Genomic DNA, 24,340 nt, shown 5'->3' with positions numbered 1-24,340 from the left:
CTGCTCAGCAGGAGCACAGGTAAATAATTTTCTTGGGTGGCAAAAGCCAGGGTGCCTTTTGGCCAGGCTTATATAGGCCCTAGGGCCAATAGCCTAGTACCTACCTATAAACCTATGAACCTCATACCAATATCCATAGTACCTCATACCCACATCCATAGCACCTCATACCAACATCCATAGCACCTCATACCCACATCTATAGCACCTCATACCAACATTCATAGCACCTCATACCCACATCCATAGCAGCTCATACCAACATCCATAGCACCTCATGCCCACATCCATAGCACCTCATACCAGCATCCATAGCACCTCATGCCCACATCCATAGCCCCTCATACCAACATCCATAGCACCTCATACCCACATCCATAGCACCTCATACCAACATTGTTAACTAAAAACAAATCCTTCACATTGATAGTAACTGTAATATAATTATAGTTATATTTATGAACAGCTAGCTTCCTGAAAATATCACTAAGAATCTTTCACTGTATGCGGCTTGCAATCCATGAAGTGTTTTAACTTAAAATCTACTAACTTGTGTATAGATTCTGTTTTTGAACCTCCAGGATAAACAATAGGTCTGAGTAGTGGGTTCATAATACACTTGCATATTTTCAGAATATCAAAAATAGATGAAATTATCAGATGTTTATCAAATAAATAATCAAAAAATCCCACAGATAATTCAAACTCAAGCCTTGAATCATTTAACCAATAATCAGTCATATCAAAAGCAATATTAATTTCATTCCTTGAAACTGGTATTATATATGAATTGCCCTAAAGCCCTATCTCTATACTGTGTCTCCTACAGGTTACTGAAAGGCAATCTATGCCTGGCATAAAAGCCATCCACAGATACAGCTCTGATAGGCCTTTTACACATCCATAAAATTAACAGCATCCAAGCCAACAAATCCAAGGATTTACATTTTGCTTTTTACGTTTTGCTTGTGACCTAAATAAGGCATGTTCTCGAGTCAGATATATGTCTCAGAGGATCCCCTACACAATGCCAACATTCCAGAATGCTGACAACCATATGGCCAATGCCATATGATTGACATTCAGAATGCCGACATTGTGAGAGGTCCATAGAAAAGGAAAATAACATTTCCTTTCAACTGTTAGCAGGGGGGCCACGCCCACTGCACCCCCCATGGGGGGCTATGCACCCCACACCCCCCATAACTTTAATATACCAACTCCGAGATTGTACTACAATGCAGGAATGGAAATCTTTCCATTCTGCACTATAGTGAGATGCCGGTTCTGCTTTGTCAGCATTCTGAATGTCAACCATATGGTATTGGCCATATGGTTGTCAGCATTCTGGAATGTCGGCAAACTGAAAGGGACCTGTCTCAGAGGAACCCCATGTTCTGGAACAGGTTCCCCATGCTTAACCATATTTAAAAGTAACCATGACCAATGGTTGGGAAATGAGAAATTTACCCCATGTCTGGCTCCCTTGTCTTTGATAAACAGAAGCAGACAGCAAGGCCCAAACTAACATACCCGCTCATATAACCACTAGAAACATCCTAACTAAAATACCCCCACCAAATAAATGTGATGATGCCTAGGGACACAATTAGATTGGATTGCATGTCTAGGCTTATAAAGGCTGTGCTGATCATTAGCCTTGTATATAACTATGAACTATGAACCTATGAACTTATAATAAACCAAACAGAAGACAGTGTACATTTTAGTAGTTTAAATCTTATGCACATCAAAAAGAATATTGTGAAAAGTTAGTTTGTCAGTTTAGCTAGGCTGATATCGGATGAGCCTATTTTTCATGATGAATGTGACCAATTAAGTACTTTTTTGCTCTACACCCAGAAGAAAATGCAAGCTGCAGTGCCTCTACAAATGGTAGCTGAGTTACACTAAATTCCCATTTGGTGATTATTACATGTTCTCTTTTATCTACTACTGTGAATATTTAACTGGTTATATTTCCTAACTACCTACTTAATCCTCATTCTCCCTCATCGTACTACAACTTACTAATTTAACTGGTTATATTCCTTAACTACCTACTCCTACTTAATCCTCATTCTCCCTCATCGCACAATGACTTACTAATTTAACTGACTATATTACTTAACTACCTACTCCTACTTAATCCTCATTCTCCCTCATCGTACAATGACTTACTAATTTAACTGACTATATTACTTAACTACCTACTCCTACTTAATCCTCACTCTCCCTCATCATACCACAATTTACTAATTTAACAGATTGCATTACTTAACTATCTACTCCTACATAATCCTCACTCTCCCTCATCATACCACCCCTTACTAATTTAACTGGTTATATTCCTTGACTACCTACTCCTACATAATCCTCACTCTCCCTCATCATACCACCCTTTACTAATTTAACTGGTTATATTCCTTGACTGCCTACTCCTACATAATCCTCCTTCTCCCTCATCATATGACTTACTAATTTAACTGAGTATATTACTTAACTATGTACTTCTACTTAATCTTCATTCTCCCTCATCATACCACCACTTGCTAATTTAACTGGTTATATTCCTTGACTACCTACTCCTACATAATCCTCCTTCTCCCTCATCGTACGACTTACTAATTTAACTGAGTATATTACTTAACTATGTACTTCTACTTAATCCTCATTCTCCCTCATCATACCACCACTTGCTAATTTAACTGGTTATATCCCTTAACTACCTACTCCTACTTAATCCTCCTTCTCCCTTATTGCACCACCACTTACTAATTTAACTGGTTATATTCCTTAACTAGCTGCTAGTACTTAATCCTCGCTCTCCCTCCTAATTGGTTTCCCAAATGGCAAGCTTTGTCTCCTCTTGTTTTTCTTTGTATTTCTGATTCCTACAACCTTATGCAAATGCTCAGGCTAGCTCTTATTTTCATAGGATCATAGGAAGTTATTAGGCTATTGGCCTTGAGGCCCTTACAAGCCTAGCCAAATGTTTAGCCCATGTTCCAACAAGTCAGCTCCCTGTGCCTCTGTATTTATGATGTCATGAGCAAGAAATTCAGGAAGCATGAGACGACTGGCTTTCTGCTTTTCTTACCATTTGCAACTTTGGCAGAGTTTGCTTAGTGCTGCTTTCCTTAAATGAAAATGTTTCCCTTGTCTGACATAGAAGATAATGCTACAGTTTCATCATTCTTTGCAAAAGATAACAAACATAACTGCTGATTGTTGAGAGTAGAAATAAAACCAAAATAATAGCAATAATAACAACAATAATATAAACACTGCCTTCGCTAATAAAGTCTGACAACAATATGCTCTCCAATCTTCAAAAGAATACTTTCCTATATCTTCCATGGCAGATGATGCCTGTGTTTTATCATGTTGGCGTTAACGCTATGATAGCACTGATGAGACTGCAACGTTTGTGTGGTTTTAAGTGCTGTTTCATTTTTAAAAGATGCACTATTTAGTGAGTCTGCTTGTAATGCAATAGGATTCTTAGCAATTTTATGCTGAGATTTTTTTCTGTTTTTGTTATTTTCCACATTTTTGAAATAAAAATAACTTTTTTTGTTTTTCTTAATAAATAAGCTTGTTTAAACCTGAGAAACTGTTTAAATATTGATTTATATTTAACTGCAACGTACTACATATGCTGTAACCATTGTATTTAGACATACATTTATGTGTGGGTGAGTATACACACACACACACACACACACACACACACACACACACACACACACACACACACACACACACACACACACACACACACACACACATACATACATTAATTTTTTTCTTTATTTCTAGAAGTTTGTTTTAAATAATATATGCCTGGTGTATGCAAACACTTCTGTATACTAGAAGTGTCCCTTTGCTATGAAGTGTTTTTATTCAGTGTTATGTTGTTCAAATGTAGCTTAGGTAAAAAACATGTCATAACCAGTGATGCCTGTGATTCCTTTTACTTAGTTGACATATAACGACTTTATGTCCCGTGGTGTGCTGAAATGATTCAATCATGACCACACAGATAAAAAAAATGGCCTGAATCAATGGCAAATACAGGAGTTACAGGGGCTTTTGTATACAGAGTGACTGTAGTACGTAACTAAAGATATACTTGGAGGTTATACGACTCACCTAAGATTACATCATGAGTGTGTGTCATAAGAGAATGGGACTTTATACCTAAAATACGGTACGCCTTGTTGCTATTTATTCACAGACCCTAAACAGTTGTAGACCTTATCAAATAAAATCCATTATTTCCACAGATTGCTCCTCAAGTCTAAAAGCCTAGCACATTGTCTCAGAAGCATGTCTGACTAATCTGAATTCAAAAATAAGCTATTTTCTTACTATTCTTCCAGTATTGCCTGCAAGCATTCTGTCTCTGAAACTTCTCGTTGTTATACTACTTGTACTAAGGCTTCATTTTTTCATATCTTTCTCAGATGTGTTTGATGCCGGCACTTGCTGGCCCATGTCTTTGTAGTCTTCTTCTTCTTTCGGCTTTTCCCGGTTAGGGGTCACCACAGTGGATCATCTGTCTGCTCATGATTGGCAGTGGAGTTTTACAGTGTCGAGTTGCCAGCCCGGCGCCCAACCTTCCACAGAAGGCACACACATGCACATACTCACACCTAGGGCCAATTTAGAGTGTCCAATCCACATACTGCATGTCTTGGGGATGTGGGAGGAAACCGGAGCACCAGGAGGAAACCCACGTGACCACAGGGAGGACATGCAGACTCCGCACAGAAGGCACCCCAGCCGAGAATGGATCCGGAGAACCTCTTGCTTTCAGGTGGCAACGCTAACCGCTGCACCATATCCCTTTATGTCAGTTTGGTACCCTTTCTCCATTTCACAGCTGATACAACACATTCTCATGGAGCCATCATTACCTGAATCTTTTCAGTGCATCTCTTTTTTTTATCTTAGCCCTGAAATGTTTTAGGTCGTTTACTACACTCAGTTTTTTGTATTATGCCCTCTACACAGTCAGTGTGGTACCTGGTATCATTATTGCAGTTGTAGGTGCTTTTGTTTGACTATGTTCTGTGTATCTTATCCACGTATAGCATATAGAGTCATCAGACATACTCCTCACCTCACCAGGCCACACAAGTACATAACCTCCCACAAACTTTTCACCTTCTGCCCAGAGACATTCAAAGACCATCTATCTAAGATTAACTGGTCACATCTAATCACTCTCCTCCTTGATGAAGCTGTCTACTCATTCAACGCTACCTTCCTAAACTTCCTAAACTCTCTTGCTCCTCTCTGTACAGTCAGAATAAACTCTAATATAGCTAACTGGCTAACTAACCCTACCGGTACCCTAATGAAAAACAGACAGGATGTGAAAACTATGGACAAAAACTAAAATCCCTACTCATTTACAAAATTATAAAGAGCTCAGAAACCTGGTCAAAAAAACATATCCATAAAGACAAAAAGGATTTTTACACCAACCCCACCACACCCTATCCAAAGGTCTGACCCAAAAAAATTCTGGAACTCTATCAATCTCATTTTTGCACCCTGATAACCCTTCCCCTCCTAACCCCAACCAAAACAATACCACAGAAGAAACTGCGGCCATCTTCAACACCCACTTTATCAAATCTATAACTAAGATGTTTAACTCAATGCCCCTTACAAATAATGAAAACAACTTCTCAAATTCTACCTCTCCACCAAACCCCCTCAAACTCTTTCATTCTTAAAACAGTTTCTAACAACTACATAAATACTTACTCTCAAACCTTAAACCATGCTCTCCTTCCATAGACAATCTAGAGATTGCTGCTGAACCCCTTGCTCTCCCGGTATCTATCTTAATTGCTCCATCTCAGAGTCCTATCCCCTCTCTATGGAAATAATTTTACACCCTGCATATACATAAAGGTGATAACTCCACTTACATCTCTAATTTCAGGCCAATCACAATTTTGTCCCCTCTCTCAAAAATTTTGGCAAAATGTATCCATAAACAAGTTATGCAATACCTACTTCAGGAAAACCTCCTAACACCCACACAACATGGTCTGCAATACTTACTTCAGGAAAACCTACTTACACCCACACAACATGGTCTGCAATACCTACTTCAGGAAAACCTACTTACAACCACACAACATGGTCTGCAATACTTACTTCAGGAAAACCTACTTACACCCACACAACATGGTCTGCAATACTTACTTCAGGAAAAGCTACTTACACCCACACAACATGGTCTGCAATACTTACTTCAGGAAAACCTACTCACACCTGCACAACATGGTATGCAATACTTAATTCAGGAAAACCTACTTACACCCACACAACATGGTCTGCAATACTTACTTCAGGAAAACCTACTTACACCCACACAACATGGTCTGCAATACTTACTTCAGGAAAACCTACTCACACCCGCACAACATGGTCTGCAATACTTACTTCAGGAAAACCTACTTACACCCACACAACATGGTCTGCAATACTTACTTCAGGAAAACCTACTTACACCCACACAACATGGTCTGCAATACTTACTTCAGAAAAACCTGCTTACACCCACACAACATGGTCTGCAATACTTACTTCAGGAAAACCTACTTACACTCACACAACATGGTCTGCAATACTTACTTCAGGAAAACCTACTTACACCCACACAACATGGTCTGCAATACTTACTGCAGGAAAACCTACTTACACCCACACAACATGGTCTGCAATACTTACTTCAGGAAAACCTACTTACACCCACACAACATGGTCTGCAATACTTACTTCAGGAAAACCTACTTACACCCACACAACATGGTCTGCAAAACTGACTTCAGGAAAACCTACTGACACCCACACACCATGGACTGCAATACTTACTTCAGGAAAACCTACTCAAACCCACACGACATGGTCTGCAATACTTACTTCAGGAAAACCTACTTACACCCACACAACATGGTCTGCAATACTTACTTCAGGAAAACCTACTTACACCCACACAACATGGTCTGCACAACATGGTCTGCAATACTTACTTCAGGAAAACCTACTTACACCCACACAACATGGTCTGCAATACTTATTTCAGGAAAACCTACTTACACCCACACAGCATGGTCTGCAAAACTGACTTCAGCAAAACCTACTTACACCCACACACCATGGACTGCAATACTTACTTCAGGAAAACCTACTCACACCCACACAACATGGTCTGCAATACTTACTTCAGGAAAACCTACGCACACCCGCACAACATGGTCTGCAATACTTACTTCAGGAAAACCTACTTACACCCACACAACATGGTCTGCAATACTTACTTCAGGAAAACCTACTTGCACCCACACAACATGGTCTGCAATACTTAGTTCAGGAAAACCTACTTACACCCACACAACATGGTCTGCAATACTTACTTCAGGAAAACCTACTTACACCCACCCAACATGGTCTGCAATACTTACTTCAGGAAAACCTACTTACACCCACCCAACATGGTCTGCAATACTTACTTCAGGAAAGCCTACTTACACCCACCCAACATGGTCTGCAATCCTTACTTCAGGAAAACCTACTTACACCCACACAACATGGTCTGCAATACTGACTTCAGGAAAACCTACTTACACCCACACAACATGGTCTGCAATGCTTACTTCAGGAAAACCTACTTAAACCCACACAACATGGTCTGCAATACTTACTTCAGGAAAACCTACTTACACCCACACAACATGGTCTGCAATACTTCAGGAAAACCTACTTACACCCACACAACATGGTCTGCAATACTTACTTTGGGAAAACCTACTTACATCCACACAACATGGTCTGCAATACTTACTTCGGGAAAACCTACTTACTCCCACACAACATGGTCTGCAGTACTTACTTCAGGAAAACCTACTTACACCCACACAGCATGGTCTGCAATACTTACTTCAGGAAAACCTACTTACACCCACCCAACATGGTCTGCAATACTTACTTCAGGAAAACCTACTTACGCCCACACAACATGGTCTGCAATACTTACTTCAGGAAAACCTACTTACATCCACACAACATGGTTTTTGCCCCAAACATAGCACCACAACTGCACTAATATCTTTCTTAAACACTGTATCTCTTGCTCAAAATAACAATAAACTGGTCTCCTGTCTATTCCTGGACCTCTTCAATGCTTTTGACATCGTCTTTCACCCTCTTCGTCTGGCCAGACTGGCTAACCTTAATTTCTCATCTTCCACTATTTCCTGGTTTTCCAACTATCTCTCTGACCACCATGAAGCTGTGAAATGGCTCTCTGCTTTATCCTGTCCTCTCCCTCTAATGATGGGAGTCCCCCACGGATCTATCCTTGGTCCACTACTCTTTAATATTTTTACTAACTTACTACATACCTCCTGTCTACAGTCATCACTTATTTAATATGCTGATGACTCTACAGTCATCACCATCTCTGACACTCCCACTGACCTCTACTCTCAAACCCAAGCATCCTTTTCCTCTGTTGAATCCTGGCTCTGTAACAACAAACTAATCCTCAACCCTAAGAAAACTAAGCTGTTACTCTTTTTCCCCAAAAATCTCTCAACTCTTAAATCGACTTTTACTATACTCTCCAGCAATAACTGCTATTGCTGTTGAACCAAGTACAAAACTACTAGGTGTAACACTCGATGACCAACTTAAGTTTGATTTACATGTGTCTAATTGTATTAAAAAGACACCAAAAACTGAGACTCCTATACTGAAATAAAAAGTACTTAACTTCCAAGGCAAAAACAACCCTATGACATGCATACCTCCTTCCTAGTCTATTGTATAGCTGTCAAATCTTTACCACTCTGAACTCCTCACTCCTAACCAAACTCAAATCTACCTACAATAGAGTGTGTAGATTTGCTGCAAACTTTACTTACCAGTCTCACCACTGTCTTTCACTTAAACAACTAGACTGACTGGAGTTACCCTATCAGCTCCTCCTAGCTCAACTACAGATTATTCACTCAGTCCTTTACCGGCACTCTTTCTGTCCTAGCCTTACCCCTATTATCTCTACGTATTCCCCACTAGACCTCTGCGTAGCTCTGATGAAGATCTGTTACAAATATATAAACCCAAGACCAAAACTGGTTGCACCCTCTACAGTTACAACCTTGCCATATCCTGGAACAAACTTCCTGTAGAAATGAGATCCGTTGAACACCCTTATCAATTCAAAGCAGCCTCTAGGAATATCAAAAAACTATCTGGTCTTGCCACTGCACTCATCTTCCCTAAGCTACTTTCCTTGCATCAGTCCTTTTTTAGCTCCTGCCCCTCTCTCCCATACTCTCCTCCTGTATAACTTCTCACCGTCCCTCTTTTCTTGCATAACCTAACTACCCCTTTCCCTAACAACCTACATCCCAGTATTAGCCTTTCTACCTCCTTTTACTTTATCTCTCATACTCCTCACTTCTGCCCCTTTACTCTCTCCCTCATTGAAACCTTATTAGCCTGAATGTCTTATAAATGTTGTATGCACGAATATTGTACTACCTATGTATATATCCTCATTATCAACTAACATTGTAAAATCTTTACTCATTTTGTATGTAGCTGTTGAATGCTAGTTTTTTACTTGTATCTAATTCCTATTTCTGATTTACCATTAAATTGTATTTTATTGTGGAGCTTTTCTACCCGGGTCTCCTCTGAAAATGAGCCATTAGGCTCAGTTGGACTAACCCGGTCAACAAATGTAAAATAAAAATAAAATAAAATATAATATGGGGTTCTTATCAGAATGGCAGATATTTTGCATCAGGCTACTTTACCTTATATTATCAACTTGCTTTTGTTCCTGTTGTTATTGTAGAATTTACTTGTATTGTAGCACTTTACAGTTATTATATTATCTGCATTATCAACTTGCTTTTGTTCCTGTTGTTATTGTAGAATTTACTTGTATTGTAGCACTTTACAATTATTACATTATCTGCATTATCAACTTGCTTTTGTTCTTGTTGTTATTGTAGAATTTACTTGTATTGTAGCACTTTACAATTATTATATTATCTGCATTATCAACTTGCTTTTGTTCATGTTGTTATTGTAGAATTTACTTGTATTGTAGCACTTTACAATTATTACATTATCTGCATTATCAACTTGCTTTTGTTCCTGTTGTTATTGTAGAATTTACTTGTATTGTAGCACTTTACAATTATTACATTATCTGCATTATCAACTTGCTTTTGTTCCTGTTGTTATTGTAGAATTTACTTGTATTGTAGCACTTTACAATTATTACATTATCTGCTTTTGCACATTTGAGAGCTTTATTTTTGTTTTGTTTTTTTATTTTTTTACTTTTGTTTTGTACTACTGTTTTCTGTGGCTTTGGTCATGGTCTTGGTTGAAAGTTGTTCTTGGACCACTCCATCTATCAAGTTAATAAATAAATAAATTCACTAATGAAAACTGTAATGTGCCTGAGTTATATAAATTGTTTGAAGCCAAAGTTTGTTACTTGCTCAAGTTTATTTTTTAAAATGTAGTAAAATGGCTCAGTTAGGCTTCTACAGAAACCAATCTTCCTCTCGTTAATTAATGCCTTTGTCATTCTAGCATACCTAACTGAATTTTTAGGAATTATGGCAACAAGTTATTTTTTTACAGATGAGTTTTATATTTGTTCATAGTAAGTGTTTTTTTTCAGATAACATTTATGAACCTGGCCTCCAGGCCCTACTTTCTGTACACCCAGCTGATGCCGTACAAAAGGACAATAGACGGGATTGGAAAGGAAGGAGGCGATCAGGTAAAGCCAGGCAAAATGCAAACATTCTCTTGGAAGGTGGAAAGTCACATGGCTCCTACTGACAAGGAATCTGACTGCAAGACTTGGGCCTACTATTCCAATGTCAACTCTGTAAGTTTTAGTATCAACAAAAATCTTTGTAAATAACCATAAAAGTTTATTCTTAGGAAAATAAGATTCTTTATTAATGGTTTAGCAAATATATAATATCCTTGATGGATGAAAAGCAGGATAACAAAAGCTTACTAATATCAAACATCATTCATTAAGATGCCAGTAAATGAACTACTAACTCTAAGTCGCTTCCCTTCTGTTTCATGCTGTACTGAGAAAGAATTTAATACAATATGTAACACACCCACAGCTGAAATAAGGCATTTCAGTAAAGTACGTATCTTTAGAAAGTCTGTACTCCCTTTCCTGACTAACTTCAGATCGTGTAAATGGTTTCCAATTACTCTTTCATATTTCCCCTTCTTTAAGACTTTTTTCTATTTTCTTATTGCAATCTACTTTCTTTCTAAATTCCTATCCTTTAAAATGGCTGTCTATATTTACTTTAGAAAACAATTTAGCATTATTATTTCATTGCTAATATTTCTGTCTTAACCTTTTTTTTTGCCATTCATTTGCATCTATAATTTGCTCGGCACAGTGGAGCTGCAGGTAGCAGGTGGTGGTATCACCTGACAGGAAGAGGTTCGCCAATTCACTTCTCAGCTGGAGTGCTTTCTATGTCCGCATGTCCGGCTTGTGTTCGCTTGGGTATTCTCTGGCTGCTTTGGTTTCCTGTCATGTTCCAAACACATGCAGTAGGTTGATTGGGTTTTCCAAACTGTCCATTAGTGTGAGTGTATGTGTGTATGTATAGTATGGAAGAACAACAGCGGCTGAGCTAGCCACCATGTGATCATGGACTCCAGAGGATTGTCATCCTAACCCCATCAGGATAAAATCAGAAAAACTGTGGCTGGATAGATGGACAGATTTTACTTTTATGCCATTTAACTGTCTAAGCTATCAACAGGTATACCTGTTCTTCCCATAATGCATCATGTGAAATGTGTGACACATATTCTTTAGACTGTATATTTATAATGTTTACCTCAGGCTCTTGTTATGGCTCACAGGGTTTATTGCACCAGTCCTTCATCCTGTAAGTAGTGTGATAAATGTATGAAGGTACTGTTTGCCAGGGCCACAGTATCAGATGGTCAAGAAATGACAGCTGCATAGTATTTGACAAGATTCTTCTTTTCTTGGGTTGTTTATTAATTGTTCCCCTCTGAATGTGACTCATTCTGGCAACCTCATGAAAGAAAATAAGCTGAGGACCCATTGCAGTGGTGATACAGTGTTAATTGTATACCTCAAGTCACACAGTTATCTGTTAGCACAAGAAGAAAGGGAAAATATAGCAGGCTGACATTAACATACACAATTCACAACTTTCTACCTGCTCTAATAGAGAAAAATGATACTGTGAACTTCTTCGGGTGTAACAAGATATAGTTATACACACCTTTCCCGTGGTAATATAATGATAAGGTTCATCTTACAGGAATTTTTCTGAGGATAATGATGGAGCTGATAATGATGGATAATGTTGGAAAGGATAATTATAGAATTAATAAATAAGGACATAGGTAACTTAAGAAGAAAGCACACTAAGCATTAGCAGGAATAACTTTACTAAGCATTTTCTTCTTAAATATACCAGGACTTCATCAGAGTTAAAAACAATAGCATTCAATAAATTTAAATACAAAATAATCATGTAACTATTGAAATTAACTGACAGGACAAAATATAAATAGTATAATAAAATCCAAAAACAACACATAATAAAAATAACCTCAAGAATGAATATTTACAAGATTGTTCCGCATTCAAAAATCATTTAGTATTAACCATGTTGTTACACCCAGGAGGCTTATCAGCCTGCAAACATAGTTGCCATAGTTGCATGTTCTTCTACCTACTTTTGAAATCATCTTCTCTCATATCTGCAACTTTTAGTACTGTCTCTGCAAAGTAAATAGTTTAATGTTCCATTTTTTATAAGCAAACCTCAGATGATCACCCACAACACTGTAAAGCTCAAGATTTCCTTTTATAATTTTCCAGTTATTTTTAACTATTGATGTAATAGAGAAGCAGTCCATAGACATATTGACACTACAAAGTAAACAGACATTCATACCCCCAATCTAGATTATTTCTAATATTTATGTAGTTATAGTTCTTATTAATATCTGAGAATCAAAAATATTTAAAATGATGGGCAGAAAATCAGCATGTTCTCCAGAAATAATTTCATCTACCAAGTTCTTTAAAAGTATCAGATTATATCCCCTCTCATGGAACATTTGAACGATTTGCCAATCAACCCAGAGGCCTTGATAAGTTGTCCTTTAGGTATAAATAGCCTTCATGAATTTAGGATGAATGCTGTTATAAAATAAATAATTATTAACAGTGGTATCTTTACGATATACACGAAAAGGCAAACACACTTTCTTTACGATATAACCAACTTTCAGGTTTTTGGTCTTCTAAATCAATCTTAACAATTATATCTAAGAAATTAACATTCAAACCTAAGTTCCCCTCCAAAAAATCTAAGAAATTTTGTTGAATTAAGTTTTCAATAAAATGTAAGTAAATCCACTTTAGTATCAGTCCAAGCAAAATGAAAACATCAGCAAAACATACATTTAACCGAACAAAATTGTAACCTCAATGAACGGCAATATATCATTCCCCATCACCCCATAATAAGGTTAGCAAAAGTCAGGGCTACTGTCACCCCCTGCATGACTATTCCTTTAATCTGCTGACAATATGCTTTATTAAATACAAAAATGTACTATTTAATACTAAATCTATAAGTATATATATATATATATATATATATATATATATATATATATATGTATATATATTATTAATGTTAGCTGTATCCCATTTAGCACACATCATTAAAAATAATTTAAATAATCCAAACTTTCCTGTCCCTCTTCTACTTTGGACACAATACAAGAGTCTTCTTGGGTTCTGTTTAAGCAGCTTTATTATATAGAAACACATCACGATAGAAGTTTCAAAAGGTATTTAAAAATGAATGATTGAATGTCACTGACAGTCTTGTCTTATCCCACTGAAGCTGCCAAAATACAATTCTGTGTTGGTGCCTAGTTATTAGCACATTGTTTTTAGTGGTTTACCTTCATGTGTGCGTTTTGCACAAGGGCGAATAGCAGTTGTCTGAAAGGACATTGACAAAGTTTGTAAACGCCGAACGGAAAAAGGTTTGAATGTACAATGAGTGAATGCACAGCAACATTCACTCATTGCAGATTCGGCATTTTGGGGTGGATTGCACTATAGTAGGGATTGGAAAATGGTCCCTTTCCACACTGTAGTGTGATCTCAGCGTTAGAATATTAAAGTAGGGGAATGTGGGGTTGCAGGGGGGCGTGCTCCCCTGCTTTACACTTCATTACATTTTACTTTCAACATTAATGTTCGAAAATCAGTGAATCTGCTTTTCGATTTGCTGATTTTCAAACATTGAAAACTGTCGCTGTTTTGTTTTTCATGGTTACTATTCGCTTATATGAGCAATCGCACCACTGTGTTTCGCTGTTGTAAAGGTAAACCGTTTTTAGTGTCTTGTAAAATAAAAGTCTAGATAGTGCACATAAACTTTAACCTTGTCAGCAGTATATTGCACAGAAACTAATAAAGTAACTGTCTATATAGCAGACCACTGTAGAGTTTGCAGGGTTTACTGTCTTCAAGTTTATTTTCAATACAGTTATGCTTCGGCATAACCATCGACGATCAGCTTAAATTTGACTTCTGTGTTAATAACTATATCAAAAAGACTCATTCAAAACTAGGGCTCCTTTACTGTAATAAGAAATTCCTTATCTCTGAAGCCAAGATTACTCTCTCTCTTACCTACCTTCTACCCAGTCTAATGTACAATTCTCACATTCTCACAAATCTTAACTCAGCACTCCTGACCAAACTCGAATCTACCTACAACAAGGTTGCTAGATTTGCTGACCAACAATCCTACAAATCCCATCACTGTCTCTCTCTCTCTCTCTAAAACACCTAAACTGGTTTGAATTACCCCACCAGCTTCTTCTCTCTCAGCTCCAGATCATCCATTCTATCCTATACAAGCCTTCCTACTGCCCAGCACTATCCCCCCTCATCTCCCATTATTCTCCCTCCAGACCTCTCCAAAGCTCTAACCGAGACCTACTATAAATCTACAAACCAAAGTCTAAATTTGGACACAACATGTACAGCTATCACCCCACTATTGCCCAGAATAGGCTCCCACTAGAAATCAGGACCCTTACACATCCTAAACAATTTAAGACAGCCACCAAAGAGCACTTTAAAAGTCACTGGTCCTGCCACTGCACTCTCCCTCCTTAACATCCCCTACTTCTCATACTTTAATCTACTTTCTGCCCTTAACTCACTCTTCTCACACAGTTAGTATAGAATTGAAAACTGTTTTTTTTTCACCTGTAGTATTCAGCATTTTATTGTAGTATTGTTTATTTTATTTATGCTGTATGAACTGAATGTATGCCTACCCTCTGGCTGTTACCCAGACTGTGACACTTTGGTCTTACACATTTTCTTTATTAGGTTACTAACAACCTGTGGACCATTGTCTGATTTGATTATTTTTGGCTATCCCCAGTAACAGAAAATATTTTTTATAAAGCTTCTGCTGTTGCATATGCTGTCATAGTTTTAGTAGGAATTGCTTTACCCATTCCAAAAAGATGTTTACTGCTACTTGACAAAGGACCTGCATAATTTATTTTAACTGCATACCAATGCCCATTTACTATCTGTACTTAGAGTAACTGAGTTTATTTTTTACTTTTAGCATTTACCTGCAGATTATTAACAAGTAATGGCTGGTGCAGTGGTGCAGCGGTTAACATTGTTGCTTCTCAGCAAGAGGTTCACTGGTTCGATTCTCAGCTGGGGTGCCTTCTGTGTGGAGTTTGCATGTTCTCCCTGTGTTCGCGTGGGTTTCCTTTGGGTACTCTGGTTTCCTCCCACATTCCAAAGACATGCATCTGGAGCATTTCTCCCCGGGCCTCCGCTGAAAACAGGCTCTATGGAACCTAGTCAGACTTTCCCGGTCAACAAATGATATGTTAACGACATGTATTCACAATTGTGACATTTTATTACAATTACCAAATAGGGTTTCTGTAGACTCTCATGCTTTTTCCTTAGTGCTGCACCTGAGCACGTAACAATTATGTTTCAGTAACAATAATATTTTAGAAAAACATAAGCCAGTTTAGTGCTGCACCTGAACATGTAACAATTATGTTTCAGTAACAATAATGTTTTAGAAAAACATAAGCCAGCTTAGTGTTGCACCTGAACACGTAACAATCATGTTTCAGTAACAATAATGTTTTAGAAAAACATAAGGCAACCTGGCATGGCAACCAGTCTTGTTTTCTTGACCTTATAAATTTCAGTACCAGTAACATTTTATCTTGTACAACATTTATTGTAACTACCCATTCCAGCCTGGAAAGATTGAGCTCACATAAAACAAAATTTCTTTCTGCACATTTCAGACTCTGTAAAACTGCTGTAAATCTCTTAACCCCATTCAGCACTTTACTTTACCTTCAGTCATTTCTTAATACACTTGCAACTTGCAATTGGAATATAGTTGCAAAACACTTAGAATTATAACAAATATCTAATTTGCATAACTACGCATAGTATTATGTACTTAGTACAGCCTTATATTACTAGCACTGCTTTTGAATAGCGTTTTTGCTGGAGTCTGCTATTTTTGATGCTATTATACAATTACAAAATATTGTAAGAAACAAAATAGATATTAGTTTAACTAGCACATGCTTAAAACAGATTATATTTACATTATTTACATTTGCTGTTGTCTCCCTTTTGCTCTTGTGCATTTTAAACAGATGAACTTTCAGTCAAAAGAAAATGCATGCATGTCAATCTTGCGACCTCATGTCTTTACTGTGTTTAACTACTTTCATTTGATTTCTATGCCCTAGAACTGTTCTATTTGAAATTAACTGAAAAGTGTCTTGCTTTAACTGGATGAAAGTTACATTAGATTTTTCTGTGTATGCTTAACCATTTTCTAGATGTAGAATAGTATGTAGTAAATTATTTTTTATTAGTGTAGCTAACTGCTGTTCCTTTAACTCTTTACTAACCATATTATTGTCTTGTGACTCTGCACAGGCTGTCTGATATGTCTCAGTATTCTATTCTGCTAACTCTAAAGCTCTTATGCACGTTTGAAAAATGCATATGTTGTCTAAACTTTCAGAACTCACTGTCTGTCTCTTAGAAGTTTATGAAATCTTTCTGTCAGTTTACCACGAGCCTCATCCCTGTTTTTATGTGTTTTGTACTGTGCAGTGGTTTTATGCCACTTTTGTCTAACAAGATGTACAGAAGATTCTGTCAGTAACTGACTTGACTGCTGTTGTAACTCTGAAATTAACGTTTGACATGTGGTGACAGGACATAATGTAAGTGTATGACCCTTATGTGCTGCTTTATGATTGACACTGCACACACAAAGCAGTTTCATATTTCTTGCACAGTAAACATTTAGTCATACCAATCCTGTTTCTGTTTAAGGTACCAGTCAAACGTAATACATGTACATATTTCCTGACTGCCAACTTGCCCTAATAAGGTTTTACATTTGCTAATATGCTGTATATACAACTTCTGTAGTCTATCAAAAACTGACACATTAATAGTCATACTGTGTTTACTACCTTTTCTAGCCTGATGTATGGCATTCATGCTATTATATAACCACGAGAATTTTCTTACCAAAGTCCACAAAACTTTAGATGGCCAGTCTAGTTGCCGTAGATGTTGGAAAGCTTTTGTAGTTACTTGAAAAGCTGGTGAAATGAATTTGGCAGTGGCAAATTCGAACTTGAAGTCCTCACCACCCTGGAGAATCTATGGCACTGCTTACTTCCTGCCCTGTAGTCCTTCTCTGGACCCAGATGTCTGGTAGATGTACTGCTGCAAATTGTTGAAACTGAAGTGCTCTTATTCCGGACTCAATCACATACATAAATGTTAGTTACTGCACTTTCATACACAGGCACCACTCCCCCTGTGCTCAAATGCAGGCAAAGCTTACCACTGAAAAGTTATTTAAAAATGAATGATTGAATGTCACCGACAGTCTTGTCTTATCTTACTGAAGTTGCCAAAATACAGCTCTGTGTTGGTGTCTAGTCTTATTAGCACACTGCTTTAGTGCCTTGAAAAATAAAAGTCTGTATAGTGTACATAAACCTTAACCTTGTCAGCACTATATTGCACAGAAACTAACAAAGTAACTGTCTATATAACAGACCACACAAACAATAATACTGTACAGCTTGCAGGGTTTACTGTATTCAAGTTTCTTTTCAATACAGCATAAAAGGTTTTCTCCAGTAAACAGCTCTAACAGATCTCCCAAGAAATCAGATTACATCTCACATGTATACATTCTTATGAAATTAGTCTTTTGGGAACTGTCAAAGTCATTATTTTGGTATTTAGGGAGTCTTTCCTGTTTGAGAATGTTTCTGTGTGAAACCAGTCTTTCGATGATGTCATGCAGTCTGTTAATAAGCTGCTTTGTGTTCTTGTTTCAAGGTGAATTACATGACAGTTCAGTTTGACTCCAACTCGGTTTCTTTCCTCTCACCTGCGTCTCAAGAATTTCTTATCAGTACTTTTCTCAAGCTGAATTAGACCTTGAAAATTCAAGCGTTCCAAAAAGACTGCTTTCATAAGACTGTATATATATGATGTAATCTGATTTCTTGGGAGATCTGCTTTGATCTGCACACTGGAAATCATTCATACTGTACTGAAAAGAAACTTGAAGACAGTAATCCCTACAAACTCTGCATTGTTGTACATTTTGTCTGTTATATAGATAGTTACTTTATTAGTTTCTGCACAATATACTGCTAAGAAGGTTAATAATAGTACAGTTGTGTACACTTACCATAAATGTAGATGTTCGAGTGTATTCCCTTTTGCAGTCATTACATTTGGGTTATCTGCTTGCAGTAGCCCTCAGTCGGCCTGATTGTTAAAGTCTTGGGTCCTGCATTGGTTTCTGTCTCATCTTCCATGACGTCAGGTAGTCAGGGGTATAAAGCATGCAGCCGATGCCATTACATCAGTTTTTCTTGCCCCAGATGTCAGGGGACCCCATAATGGGAAGCAATTATGTACAAGGTTACACCTCCAACAAAAAGCAAATACACCAGAAAGCTTTAAGCATAGTAAACAAGAATAGAGGTATAGTCAATAGAAGTCAGGGGGCTGGAGGGAGGTAATTAGGACTGCAACAGTGAATACACTCGAACATCTACATTTATGGTAAGTGTACACAACTGTACTATGTTTTTCGTGTTTCACTGCTGCAGTCATTACATTTGGGTAGATTCCCAAAGCTAAGGCTGGGAGGAGGAATTTAAGTAGTATTAGGACCAGCTATAAGGCCCTGCAAGACTGCAGTGGCAAAGCCAGCTCTGGACTTGGAGAAAATTGGTAAATGATAATGCTTGGTGAAAGTATTCACAGAGCTCCAGGTATCAGCTTCTAGCACGTCCCTGGTAGGGACTCCTCTGAATAAGGCTGTAGAGGTAGATGCAGCCCTGGTAGAGTGGGGTCTGATGCCGTGAGGGATAGGTTTTCCATGATGCTTATAGCAGAAATGAATGCAATAGCCTATCCATTTCAGATACCACTGTAGTTCTCTCATATGCAGTCTTGCATATGGAATTAGAAGAATGCAGGAGGCCATGAACCCCAAGGCTTGCAGTATTTGCCTTGCAGATAGCAGGGTTTTTGTGGCCACTTGTTTGAAGTAGGTTGTCAAATGAATCTGTTTCTCTGGCATGAGGAAGGCCATCTAGGAAGTTGTATTCAAGCTTGATCCCAGGAATATAATTTGTTGACAGGATACCAGGTGTGATTTATTTTCGTTTATGGTATACCCCAGACAAGTCAGCACCCTTTGTACAAAGGCCAGATGGTTCAAAAGTATGCCCTGGCTTTCTGCCTGAATTAGACAATCGTCCAGGTATAGGTATATTTGAATATTTAATGAAAAAACACAGCAAGAGCACCAAACTACGGCAGATAAAATGTTGCACAAGTTTTATTTCAAGGGTTTCCTTTCCCAGCCTGCTTGCTTCATCAGACAATTTGAGCAAAATGCTTCCAACTATTTAAATACTTGCTTACTTACTTAAAGAATTTAAATTCAACTTAAGAGCTAATTGCAGTACTACACATTTGGTGTATTTGAGTTACTGCATAGTCTGCTCTCCGTTTTATGTAGAGATGACTACACACAGGCTACGAGATCGGGTTAGAGAACACCTTTATGATAACTCCAGAAAAACTGAAACCAATGCTTTAGCCAGGCACATACTGGCAGTGGGGACAGAACATGAGTTTAGGTTTATGGTTGTTGAATTAGTTACACCAACTTTAAGAGGTGGGGCAATGAGAAACAGGGTGGAGAATAAGGAGCTGGAATGGATCATTAGGATGAGGGCCAATATGTGCAAGGGCTTGAATGACAAGTTATCCATCCAGCCAGTTTTGGTGAATAGGCCTTTACTAAGATCAACATTCTCCACAATAGTTTGATATGTATATGTATATATATATATATATATATATATATATATATATATATATATATATATATATATATGTATATGTATATATATCTTACGTCTCTGGCACTTATTTTATATCTTTTACGTGACTGGTGTCATGATTTATTTATTTTAGTATGTTATTGTATTTTTAAATATTACTTGAGTAATTTATTGGTTGCAACGTTCTATTGGTTAGCTGGTATTTAAATAGTTGGAAGCATTTTGCTCAAATTGTCTGATGAAGCAGCTTGGTTGGGAAAGTGCTCACCCTTGAAATAAAACTTGTGCAACATTTTATCTGCCGTGGTTTGGTGGTCTTGCTGTGTTTTTTCATTATCTGTTCTTTGCTGGAGTACTGATTTGTCTACACAGCCGATTTGCTTTTGACTTCTATATTTGAATATTTCTTTGTCTGCAAAATGCAATCACTGGGGCAAGGCACTTTGTGAATACACTAGGCGCAGTAGATAAGCCAAAGGGCAGTGCAGAGAACTGTTAGTGATTGTAGCCTGCTTTGAAGCGTAGGTATTTTCTGCAAGATTCCCTGATAGGGATGTGCAGGTATGCTTCTTTTAAGTCTAATGTTGCCAACCAGGCATCCTTGCCTAGCATAGGAAGCAACTGGTGAAGAGTAAGCATCTTGAATTTTGGAATCAACAAAAGGTGTTTAGAGTAGAAAGGTCCAGGATAGGATGCCATGAATTGTCTTTTCTGGGTACCAGGAAAAGCCTTGAATAGAAACCTTGTCCCTTTTCCTCTTCTGGTACCAACTGGATAGCCCCCATGTTTAAGAGAGAAAGTATTTGCTTTTGGGTATCTGCCCACTGATTTGGGGGTAGATCTGGCCACCCACTTGGTGTTGGTAACATGTGGAAGTGAAATCTATATCCTTGGGACACTATATTTAAGACCCATTTGTCCTGGGTTATGAGTTTCCAGTTTTTGGCCTGCAGACCAGTCTTTACGCCTAAAGGAGCTTTCAGTTGAGAAGTGCTTTGAAGTTTAAAGGCAAGTCATTGAGACAGCTTTCCATAGGGGGGAGTCTTACTACTCCCAGATTTGGATGCGGAAAGCCCCCACTGCTTAGTCTTGTGCGTACCCTGTGACTGAAACCTGGGGTTTCTGCTGTGTCTGGGTTTGGATTGAGAAGATCTGGAAGGGGCCGGAAAGGACCAATTCTTAGAGGGCCAATGCCTACTAAATCTTGGAGACTGAACTTGTACAAAATTTTTAACAGTTTGCATAGATTTAGCTTTATCTTCCATCTTTTTAAGAACTTCCTCAGCTTTGTTGCCAAACAGGCGGTCCTGATTTAAGGGAGCATTCAACAGTTTAGCTTTAACATGATCAGGCAAAGATTGCTCCTTAAGCCAAGCATGCCTTCTGAGCACAGACCCAGTAACAGCAGCCCTGCAAGAGGCTTCTAAAGAATCAAATCCACATTGCAAAGTATGTTTTCCAACCTGTTCAGCAGAATGCATTATATCCTGAATTCCTTTATCTTCAGCACAGTCAGGAATCAACATCACTTTCTGTTTAAGCAATCCAATAACATGTTGTTGATACTTTAACAAATGAAACTGACAGTTTAAGGCCCTAATGGCCAAAGTTGCAGAAGTGTAAACCTTCTTACCCATCAATCCAGCGCCCTGGAGTCTCTATCTGAAGGGGTAGGATCATTAGCAGTAGAAGCCTTAATGCCCTTGGGTCCCTATGAAATAGTCTCTGGATCCGCAATAGGATTTTTAAAAAGGAACTTGTGAGAATCTGGGACCCTGTAATATCTATCAGGTTTTCTGGGAGCAGTAGGCAAAGAATCAGGGGCCAAACTAGATATTGAAAAGGTTTCATCAACAATGTCTAGTACCGGAGGTATAGCTAAAGGCCTATGCTGAGGTAGGAGTAAGAAATCCCTAAGCCTCTTTTTAGAATCAGAAAAATCCTGGCTTTCCCAGTGGAAATGCTCCCTTACAGAATGTAAGGTTTCACCAAAAGAAAAATCCTCAGGAGGGGAAGCAGAGGGAATAGAGTCCTCTGCATCAGAATCCTCATAAGTAGGTAAAGGCAAATCCAGATCATCAGAAGAATCAGAAAAATCAGAATCCAAATCAGAAGATTCATAAACAAATTCAGTCCTAGGTCTCTTAGACGGAGGGGTTTGGCTTCCCCTGATTAGAGTTATAAGATCTTCAGCCATTATCATTTGTTTTTTAGGCATAGAGGCCTGTGCATGTGGCCTGGGCATCAGTTTCTTAGGCAAGGTTCGAGGTTTAGGCCTTAAAGAAGAAGGAGGCGTTGGTTTAATATACAAGTCCGTAGGCCTGAATACACCTTCAGAAGCTGGTGCCTGCACAGCGCTCCAGACCCATCCAAGGTAGAGACATCCATAGGTTCCACAGTTGAAGCATTTTGTGGCATACCGGACTCCGAATGGGTCTCAGTAGAGGCCTGCGAATCAGAAGTAGCGGGTATCAGGGGCTGCGAAAGTGCCTCACTGACACCGGCAAACTGGCAACTGGCTTACGAGAAGCATTGTCGGCAGCTTTGGACCTAGGTGGCCTGTCTCTGTCTTTTCTTTATCTTTGCGATTTTTCAGAATATGGGTAGTTGGATGGCTAACCAATGACATTTCAGGATAGTTGAACCGAGAACCAAAATATTTAGAGGCGAAAATATACCGATGATGGATAGTGTGTTGATTAAATAAGGCACAAAACTGACAGCAAGGTACGTCGTGGTCAGGGCCTAGGCAAGGAATACAGTACGAATGAAAATCTTTGTGAGGTATTTGCTTTCCACAAGAAATGCAATTATTAACTTTTAATGACATCAGTAAGGAGCAAGAAAAAGTTTCCCCAATGGGGTACTTAGCTTTAGTTGAAGACTTCGGTTCTGAAACTTGAAAACGAGAATTTCAGGAGTCGGCCGACCGGCACTTGCGAACTGCTTCTGCTTTGGGCACCGCATGTTAAGAAGGACTGATGTAATGGCGTCAGCTGCATGTTTTATACCCCTGACAACCTGACGTCAGGGATGAAGGGACAGCAACCGACGCAGGACGCAAGACTTTGTTAATCAGGTCGACTGAGGGCTACTGCAAGCAGATAAGCCAAATGTAATGACTGCAACAGTGAAACATGAAGAACATCTGCAAAGTTTATGTGCACTAACCAGACTTTTATTCTCCAAGGCACTAACAAATGCACATCTGACAGACATCTGTATTTAATTAGACACTAACACAGAGCTGTAGTCAGCAGCTTCAGTAAGAATAGACTGTCAGTGGCATTCAGCCATTCATTTTTTTTAAATAAATTTTCAAGTTTACTGACTTTAACTTAAGTAACTTATATACAAACTAACTGCTGCAATCATACATGCTAACTCTCAAAATGACACTGGGAATAGCGATTATATGTGCACACTCAGCCTTTGACATGCTTCTTAAAGCTACAGCACATACACTTTGACCTACATCCTCCTTCTTTGAGAAGTAGATCATGTAACGTTATGAATCTATTCGGCATGCAGATATCTCAGGTAGTTCTTTGTCATGCATTTATACAAGACTAGGTATATATATATATATATATATATATATATATATATATATATATATATATACACACACACACACACACACACACACACACACACACACACACACACACACACACACACACACACACACACACACACACACACACACACACACACACACACACACACACACACACACACACAC

At 38.3% G+C, this 24,340-nt stretch overlaps 1 protein-coding gene across 2 annotated transcripts in view; it reads left to right on the top strand.

The window, feature by feature from the left end:
• The window catches only part of F8 (coagulation factor VIII), a 2,728,596-nt gene that overhangs the window by 1,676,741 nt on the left and 1,027,515 nt on the right, over nucleotides 1–24,340 (top strand). For both annotated transcript variants that reach the window (XM_044057714.1, XM_044057713.1), the window contains one exon: nucleotides 10,736–10,948. In XM_044057714.1, the coding sequence (XP_043913649.1) occupies nucleotides 10,736–10,948 (213 nt within the window). The remainder of the gene's footprint in view (nucleotides 1–10,735; nucleotides 10,949–24,340) is intronic.

This window comes from Protopterus annectens, chromosome 15.part0, assembly GCF_019279795.1.
Source record: "Protopterus annectens isolate FY-2018-M chromosome 15.part0, PAN1.0, whole genome shotgun sequence".
Lineage (NCBI taxonomy): Eukaryota > Metazoa > Chordata > Ceratodontiformes > Protopteridae > Protopterus > Protopterus annectens.
Note: the sequence above shows the minus strand (reverse complement) of the source record. Positions and strands in the feature narration are given on the sequence as shown.